At 40.1% G+C, this 9,697-nt stretch overlaps 1 protein-coding gene across 1 annotated transcript in view; it reads right to left on the minus strand.

Annotated features, from left to right (window-relative positions):
• syngap1a (synaptic Ras GTPase activating protein 1a) overlaps positions 1-9,697 on the minus strand; it is a gene marked incomplete in the record, with an annotated part of 43,295 nt that overhangs the window by 7,698 nt on the left and 25,900 nt on the right. The window contains 7 exon segments of the mRNA XM_014009285.1: positions 235-446; positions 558-695; positions 1,059-1,562; positions 3,428-4,009; positions 5,241-5,445; positions 8,187-8,377; positions 8,728-8,929. Of these exon segments, the coding sequence (XP_013864739.1) occupies positions 235-446; positions 558-695; positions 1,059-1,562; positions 3,428-4,009; positions 5,241-5,445; positions 8,187-8,377; positions 8,728-8,929 (2,034 nt within the window).

A 9,697-nucleotide genomic window follows, 5' to 3' on the forward strand; every position in this document is an offset into this window, starting at 1 on the left:
GATTTTTAATTTATTTTTAGGTTAAATCTATATATTTAAATTCCCTTTGTTTTGCTTGTGTATGCTACAGTTAAACATGACACACTGTATGTGAATTACCTGAACAAACTGTAGCAGCTGTAGTGAAACTCACCTGAATATTTGCACACGTTTCTTTAATAAATTTGATACACCAAAAGGAGCTGGCACTGCCTCGTGTCAGCCAGCTCTTAGTTCTGCCTGAATACTAATCACCTGCTGATGATGCCTTTGATTTGAGAATCTTTCTCCAGCTGCTGCTGCTTCAGGCGGCGCTCACTGTCTTCCAGCCGGTTCTGGTACTGCTGCAGGATCTTACTCGTCTGCTGCTCCTGGGACAGGAGCCGCTGCTCGTATTCCTCCAGTTTGCGGTGGGACATCTTCAGTCGCTCTTTCAAAGAGTGGATTTCCTCTTCGTATTCTCGTACCTGTGAGGTGAAGGGCACATCGCTTTGCTCGTCAGATTTACCCTGCTGTTAGCTTGTCGTAAGAYGTCAGCTGGTATGTTTTGTAAGGATGAATAAAAAAAAGATGCTGACCCTGTCTAGTCGCGACTCATCCATGCTCTTGGAGTACTCTTTGAGCTGGCCCTCGCGGTCCGGCCGCAGGCTCTCGATGTCGGCAGAAAGGTGCGGCATGTTGGACACCCAGGCCACCGTCCGCTCATTCATGTTCCCCTGAAACAACAAACAGGAGTCATGGTTTTATTTATTAGTCAAACTAATTGTTTTGTTTTGTTTTTTTTGTTGTTACATTTTGTTTTGTTTTGTTTTGTTTAGTAACAAGTAGATTCAAGATGGCCACCACTGTTTATCAATATTTGCAAAAAATAATCTAGATATAATTCGGTCAGTTTTTCACATTAAGCTAAAATTTTATGTTAGAAGCAGAAAGTCAGCTTTTACACAAACTCTGAGCATTAAGATGTTTGTTTAAAACCTATAAGACATGACAGGTGATATGCATTCTTTMAAAAAACACTAGTTTGATTCATTTTTCTCTGCAGTTATAACYTTGAGCAGCAGATTAGTTTGATTCACCTGTTTGTTGGCAACCGGTTTGAGCAGATGCTGCTGCGGCGGCTGCAGTTGGGCCTGTTGAGATTTCTTGCTGCTCTTTGTGGGCGTGTCTGTAGACTCGTCCACCGCTGCTGCTGGAACCTGGTTCTCCTTGGCCGAGCTGGTCTGGAAGGGAAGCCCRGGAGCCGAAATGTCCGTCTGCGCGTCCTGTTGCGTCTGCGGCTGCTGCTGCTGCGGCGGTTGTTGCGGGGTTGTTTGTTTATTCTGGCGCGACTTGGGCTGACTGCCACTGAAGCTGGGGTCAGAGGAGTTGAGGAGGAGGTTTCTGCTCTGAGGACGAACTTTCGGGGGCGTGGCCGTGGCTGGGTTGTTGATGGACCGCTGCGACTTGAGATGCTGCGCGGCGATGGACGTCTGGCGGACGGGGTGGACGGTAGTTGGAGGCGTGGCCAAGGATGCTGGCGTCCCTGTGCCAGTACCGGTCTGAGATGTGACTCCCATAAGCTGCTGCTGCTGGAGAGACTCCTGGAATAAAAAAAAGACAAATTAAAGGAAAATAAAAAATGTGTCTTAAATGTGCAAACAAAAACAAAACATGAACAGTTTTTTTTTTTTATATTTGCACAAACAGGATCAGGCTTAAAGCACTTCAAACACATWTTATTYTAAAAACTTTRCCTATGTTTACAAATATTATTATTTTTTACTTCACAAATTTGTTTATTTTCTTGCATTGAAACATATTTTTAAAAAGCATTGATTCAAAATCTATTCTTATATTGACCTGAATAAACACAAAAATTTGGTGGGCTTGTTGATGGGCCGGATGGAAGTCACCTGCAGGCYGGATGTGGCCCGCAGGGCATCAGTTGAATAACCCTGTGTTACACTATTTACAAAGATTTTATAGTTATTTTGTAYATAATATCTATATTTTATACAATATAGGTATTTTTATTTTTACTGGATGGATTGATAATTAATTCTTAATGTGCTGTTCTGAATACACCATCTGTAAAAAGAAGCAGGTGGCTCATGTTTGTTCCATTAAAGCTTACGCAGTCAGACATTAATCGCTCCAGACCACATGACAGTTTCAATAAACCCTATAATTTTACAGCAACGCCTCATAGAAACTTRTCTGTGCAATGGATCAGGAGCCTCCGTGTAAAGCATCAAACCACAGGCACAAAGTTCGCTGCATGTTGTTTAATTTAGGCCGGCGTCACAAAACACAAGCTCCTGACACGTTCATTAAAGATGAAATTGCTTCAGRTGTGTTTCTGAAACGAGAGGCGTTTGTTTCTTGTTTGAGTTTGCTCTTCAAGGCAGACGCTGCACCAGACCCSGTGGACACACACGGTTAAGAAAGATAATGATAACGTGTAGCATCAGCGGCTCTGACACTTCGATCTGCCCTATTGGCCGACAGCTAATGACCAGCACTGTTGAAACGAGGACGCKCAGCATGACGGCTGTGAAGCACTCTGCAAAGTTCAGCAGAGCAGGCGGGCGAGTTATCCGGCTCGTCTGCAGCATCACAAGTACCTCCACAGTACAGTTGCAKTAGCATATTATGCTGCTCAGCCCAAGGCCTTTTATTAGACATTTCACAGGTTTCCAATGGATTTCAGACACTTAGTCAGGGTGTTGAAAAAAATCACACAATGCACGATGAAGATTAAAAATTGTTGGGTAATTTGTTTTGGAACAGAACCAGGAAAAAATGGTTTGAATTTTTTTAAAAGGTTCACCAATTCACTGGCAAATGACAGAGTTAGATAAAATTAAGCTTAACCACCTCCTAGACTAAGACTCAATTTCCTGATTTTAAAGGGGTGTCAGTGAATGCACCTTTGCTAATTTAAGCGACTAATTTACGAAAGCAACAAGTCTTTAATATGGAATGTTTTACTAGCTCTGTAGTGCTCCTTATTTGTTTAAACCTCAACATCACCTGTTCAAATCAACCCTGTTTGTCTGTTTGCAAAATATCTCGCATGACAGATTTTAATGAAACATTCAGAAAAAAATAAAATAAAATATTGTTGGTACATCTACAAATTATTGATTTTCGGAGTCAGTCCTATTCAAGGTGGTCTCCACAGCTCATCCACATTAGCCAACACAAAAACAGCTTTAACTCAGTCAGTTCTACAGATATTGAGCTAAAATTTGAATGTGGTAGCTGACTTTTCATAATATTGTATGATATTGTACATAAAGGTTTTTTAGAGTTTGTTTAACACAAATCCAACTCCATCATCTCTCAGATGTTGATGCATTTCCTCACCTTTATGTCTGACTGTATTCATGATTCATTATACAAAGTCTGCATGTCATTAAATCAAAGCTTTCTCAAAGTGTGAGGATGAATGCGAGTTTCCTACCTGCACCTGCAGTGACAGCTGGTGCCAGGCGAAGTCGTTACTCTGATTCTGCCGGGTGAAGTCATCGCTGTAGCTGTGTGAGTGGACGATGCTGGGCTGCACCAGGCTGCTCTGTGACTGCAGGGCCGACAGGTCCTCGCTGCGGGAGAACACGCTGTTGCCAAAGGCCGGCGCGTAGTCGGGGTGGCCGTTCTCGTGCTCGGGGGTGAGGAGAAGGGGCGGCGGAGGAGCAGGCTGGGACTGAGCCGGCGAGTTCTGAGCGGCCAGATGGAAAAGCGGGTTTTGGAAAGACAAGGGGAAGTTCATCGCTGCCGCCGCCTGCTGCTGCTGCTGGGACAGGGATTCTGTGGGACCCCCTACGTGGCCCATCTGGCTCAGTCTCAGACCGGAGCCCGAGGAACCTGGCGGCAAGTGGCCTCCCATACGCAGCGGACCGCCCAGGTTCCCAAAGCTGTGACCGAGACCGGCGATGGAWGCTTGAGAGGAGGCGAGCATGTCTCCCACCGAGTTCAGGTTGGAGATGCTGTTCATACGAGAGTCCTGAAGGTCCATCATGGACACACTTTTGTTTACACTGTGGACCTGGAGGACACAAAAAAGTTTATTATAGTGCAACTTTAAATATAACATGAAGAAAATTCTAATTATTTGACACAAACTGTCCAACAACTACAAATAAACTTAATTTCTTGAGCAGATTACAAGCTAGCTTTAGCTCAGAGCAGCTAAAGTGAGTTGCTGTTGTCTCAAAACAATGCTATTATTTTAACTTTTACATTGCCATCAGTTTCACATTACTTGGTTATTCCAGCAGAAATGTTAAACTTCTGTTAAAAGTGCCYCCAGGCTGTACCTGAAGTGATACTGCTAATTGGTGCTGCAACTATTTGCAACTGGAAAAAAATAAAATAAAAAAAACATTAAATTCCACTTAAAACACTGGAAAACTGCCAGAAATAACATAAGGTTAAAATATTTTGCATGAACTGCAAAAAAAAATGTTTGAGGTTGAATTTGTTTTAAAATGGCAGCAACAAATTTTAATCCTGGTTCCATTTATTTTAGCTTGTTAATCTGTTCAGAACTGAACTCTGTTTTCTCTAAACTTAGTGTTTAAAAAGATGTCTACGACAGGTAAGATGTTAATTATTCCCAACCTTTTTTACCCTTTTTTTAAAGTGAGCTGCTCTGTGATCGTTTATATTATTTTGTATCATTTTATCAGAAATAAAATGTTTATGGTTTCCTTAATTTAGCACCCAAAGCTTTGACCATCTGAGTCATTACACATTAGATGGCAACAGATTTATGTTCACATCATCCAGAACTAATAATGGATCATGATTATTCAGGGCTGATCTTGTCCCTCGTGACTACAAATTTCATGATAAAAAATTACTTTAAAATGGTTAAATTACTTGCCCACACCAGTCTTCTACAGAATTATAGACCTTTGACAATTAACCTCATTAGTTGTGAGATGTTGCACCACCCTTTTTTATCACATCACACAAAAAGAATAGTTTTGATGCCTCTGTTGCATATTCTATAAAACATGTTGCTAGCACCAAATTGAAACTGAGCAAATAATCAACATATGTATAAAAGTGTTAATTTCAGTATTTGAGAGGYGGAATTCCAATGAGACATATTGCATTCAGTTTTAACTTGAATTGTAGAGTCAGCAGAATAATAATGACTTTATTTGTCAATTGACTCAAGTACAACAAAATTGCAGACAAATTTTATACAAATGTATCCCTTGTGTTCATGCTATTAWTCTTTCATTGTGCTCTAAGTTTCAACAGTCTACCTTTGGATCAGGCTCTGTGATGTCAGAGCTGCTCGTGCAGTACGCAGGGCTGGATCGAGCCAGCGGTGGGCGGGTGACGTAGAACACCTCCCTCGTCGTGCGGAGGTCCCGYTCAGCCTGGCGCCTCATGTTCAGGTTGGAGGAGAGGGATTCTACAGCCGAGACYCCGGTCGTGGGAGACGGAAGGCGGGAGATGTCTATGGAGCTACAAGTCAGACAAAGCTGTTTTTACTAAAAGCTTGTTGATGTTTTTGCGCTTCATGTTCAGCATTTGTGATTTCCCACCCTTCATGAACAACACGTGTTTAATTATGCATGATGAAGCACGTGAAAATAAAAATAATAAAAAAACCAAGCAGGAGACAGGATTCTAGAGTGACACTTCAGGGCCCGGTGACAGCAGGTGTGTCACTCATCATGTTGGCTCGCCTTTCCCCAGYGTTTGATCTCTGCCCTCCTGAAACCCTCTGACAGCAGATTTGTGTCACTCTGACTGAACGACAACCTCTCTCTGATGTCAACGCCGCTATTCATCTTCCTTAAAAAGTTCTTATTTAAACAAGCTTTAGAGCCGTAACTGTCTCTCAACAATCCTGGAGTGTTGACGTGGATTAAAGCAAGGTGGGAGAAGGTTTGCRTGAGAGTGTTTGGGCAAACAGATGGTGCTGGCAATTAGTGATTGATAAACTGCTTTGAAAGCTTGATGAGGTGCATTAGCATTACGAGGTTTTAGAAACACACGGTTGTTGTTTTGAGCTACTGAACTCTCCCTCATTGTGTCTTTTTTTGTGAATTCTGAGTCAGCTTTCATATTGTTGTTTTGTTTTTCAATTCATTTTTTGCAATTGAACTGCTTCTGCAGCGTTCGTATATGAAAACATTCACCTCATTTAAGTGATGGGTACTGTGACCTTTGGTTTTTATACACTCTAAAAATGAAATGTTGGATTTACTCAACCATGTTATGTTACCTGGTTCCACTTAACTGAGTTGAGTAAATTCAAAGCAACACACTCATGTTCTTTGGCTAAAAAAACTGGTATATTGCTTTGAATTTACTCAACTCAGTTAAGTGGAACCAGGTAGCATAACATGGTTAAGTAAATCCAACATTTCATTTTTTACAGTGTAGACTTTCTACTTTTCAAAACACGTATTTAACTTCATTTACAAGTATTTCCCCCTTAGAAATACATAAAGATYTATTCAATTCCTTCAAAAACAGTGTTGTGACTCTGTTTTCATCTTCTTGAGTTATTTTTAGTTTTTAGCTAGCCTTTTGGTACTTTTAGCTATAGTTCTGCTATTTATACCTTGCTTTTAGCCTTTTGCTTAATTTAGCTTTTAGACAGCCTTCTTTACTTAAAAAATTAGGGTTTTGCTTGTTCATGTTTTAGCAAGCATTTTGCTACTTTTGGCCTTTAGCTCCAGAGGCAGATCCAGAGGGGTGGTTGAGGTGGCAAATGCCATTCCTGGCACCTGATTGGCCACCCCAGGTGCCACCCCCAAATGATTGACAGGTAGGGTGGAGAATTGCATGTGACATTTCAAAAATGAGCAATTATTGTAAAAAAGGAGTAAACGTCTGTCAAACAGTTGTGTTGTCTGATATAGAGGGAACGTATCAGTGTGACGAAAAAAACAAAAACTTTTCTGAACAACTGAATTTTAAAAAAGCAACAATTATCTATAATAGGTCAGAGAATAAGAACCAGGTAAAAAATGGTGACATATTGGTCAATCTGTAACAGCAATGATATGGAGCAACTAGAAAAATCCCTCAAGAAACTTTGACGGGTAATGTCATGTGGTCACCATTTTGAATTTAAGATTTGAMTGTATGTTGGTGACTGCAGCTTCCACCAAACCAAATTTCACCTCATCATGCTAAAAAACTGCTGCGTTATATTCATTCAAATTTAGCTTTGGTGGCCTTCTTGGACTCTGCATTCAGATTTTGTTAAAGATTGTTCTAGGCTACTACTATGTAAAATTTCAGCTGTGTATGTTTGAAAATGGCTAAATTAAAGCCGTTTCTAAAATCAGCATTAGCACCAACAGTYAGCTTAAACTGAGATTAGCAACCAGCATGTGTTTGAGATCATACGTAGCTACACCACAAAAAATTTCAGTTTGTTAAGTCTTAAAATAGCTGAGTTTTAGCCATTTAAATTTAACTGTGGAGGCCATCTTCAATTTTTATTAGCATTTAGGATTTGGTGAAGATTATTTTTTGGCTACTACTAAATGGCAGAATTGTAGCTCTTTGTAAAATTAGCATTAAATGTAAGCTTGAAATTGTGACTAGCATTCATTTTGGATCGTTCTTAGCTGTGATCACACAAATTTTTAGCTCAATATTTTTTAAAATTGCTGAATTAGAGTAATTTAAAATTAGCTGTGGTGGCCATCTTGAATTTCAAAATCAGAGTAGTTTTTTAATTATTATTATTGTTTCTATGTGCCAGCCTACACCTTGGCCACCTCTGTGCCCCCCACCCMCTTGCAAAAATGTCTAGCTCTGTCCCTGCTTTGGTGATTTTCAACTTTAGGCTAATGTTTTGTTTATTTTAGCTATTAACCAGTGTGTTGCTACTTTTGGCATTTAGCTACAGTTCTGTTTCTTTTAGCTTTAACAAAACTGTTTCAGCTTCTTTTTATCAGCACCCGTCAATCACACTGCATTTCCACAGAAACCAATTTCCTTAAGTTTCTTTCTATTTCTTTAGTTCCAATTGAAAACTTCCTTAAATGCTGTGAATCCTGTCTTTATGCRGCATAGGTGCACATTTGCTTTTGTGGCTATGCACAGTGTCTTTATAGAACTACAGCAGGGGCCATTCCTGCTGGTTCTTTGTTCTATTCAGGGACCTGCAAACACGGTTTCAAGCCCTCACAGGATGGTTAGCAGCATAAAAGGAGGTTAGCAGCACCAGGGAATCATACCTGTTTAAATCACGCATCATAAGGCTTTGGAAGTCAGAGGACATGAGGCGATTGAAAGATGGGCGAGAGAAGAGTCGGTCCTTTGGTCTGTCCGGCTGGTGGTTTGTTGGCATGTGGAGCTGCGGGTTCCTCAGGGCGACACTRATGTCATTCAGGAGCCGAGGCAGGGGTCCGAGTTTGAGAATGGCATCCTGCAGAATCAAAATCATGATCATACAAAGTGTTTCTTTAACTGTCATTTTTATATATTATGCAAAAACAATAATAGGAAACATTGAGTAGATGTGAAAAAGATGAAGGATTGGCATTTTGTTAAGATTGYAAAGATACATTCAATGAATAGTAACATTCAACACACTGAAACGGCTATAATAAAGTTTCAGCCACTTAAAAGTCTAGTTATTCTTATTGCAAATAACCTTGGAATATTTGTTAGTTTTTATGGTGTTTGTAGTATAGATTCATATATTTGTCCTTACAAGTTAAGAAACAGTCTGTAGTAAAAAGAAAGTCATTAATCTGACGGTGTTTATCTGCTCACCTTACTTAGCTGACCCATGACTTCCCACAGCAAACTGTGAAGCATGGACAATTCTCTGCCCAGGTCGATGTAGCCCTCAAATCCTCCAGCGTTTCCTCCCGTGTCCATGTTGGAAATCTCATACAGGAACTGCTGCATGGAGCCCCACTCCATCTCCAGGAACTCGTTCATGAAATACATGTATTCTTCCTTGGGTCCAAATCTGAAAAATAAATAAATAAAAAACAATTATTACAAGAAGGGTGAAGACAAATAAGAAAAATGAAAAGAAAATGGAACAAAACCACATGCTGTATTTTCATTGCCAATATTAAACCTGATACTTATGCTGGCTGTTTGCCGTGTCACCATRATTTACCTAAATAACAATAATAAATTATGTATATTGTGAAAACAGGAAGCAAAAATATTMCATAGAGAGCCTTCCACCAAGACAGACAAAAGCTAAAAAGGTCACATATTAAATCATTTGTGAACTAATTCATTATCACAAATAAAAAACAACATTGTTTTGGTGATTACATTAGTTACCTGTAAAACACTGGGCTCTTTGGATGAGTTGGCCTGCTGCCATACTGGCAGTAGGTTAAGATGCCCACATAGCACTTAGCAATATGGCGGGACAAATTCTCACCTTGTAAGCAAACACTGACTTCTTTATTGTGAATAATTTCTTTATAAAAATCACATTCCATCACAAGATATTTAATAGAATGTGTCACATCATTGTACTTCATCAAAAGTTTTCAAACCAAGTTGGATAAATTTGCACTACAAACTTTAGATCCCTGAATCATAGGTGCCTAATAAGCCAGAAGAGTTTGTTGGAGTATTAATAAACATGTCAGCGAAGAGTTCAGAGTGAAAGCACAGAATGTGTCATAGCAGTGAGGCTCAGCGCTCACTGCGAGTGTGTGTGTGTGTGTGTGTGTGTGTGTGTGTGTGTGTGTGTGTGTGTGTGTGTGTGTGT

The sequence above is a fragment of the Austrofundulus limnaeus genome, unplaced genomic scaffold (assembly GCF_001266775.1).
Source record: "Austrofundulus limnaeus strain Quisiro unplaced genomic scaffold, Austrofundulus_limnaeus-1.0 Scaffold56, whole genome shotgun sequence".
NCBI classification, from domain to species: domain Eukaryota; kingdom Metazoa; phylum Chordata; class Actinopteri; order Cyprinodontiformes; family Rivulidae; genus Austrofundulus; species Austrofundulus limnaeus.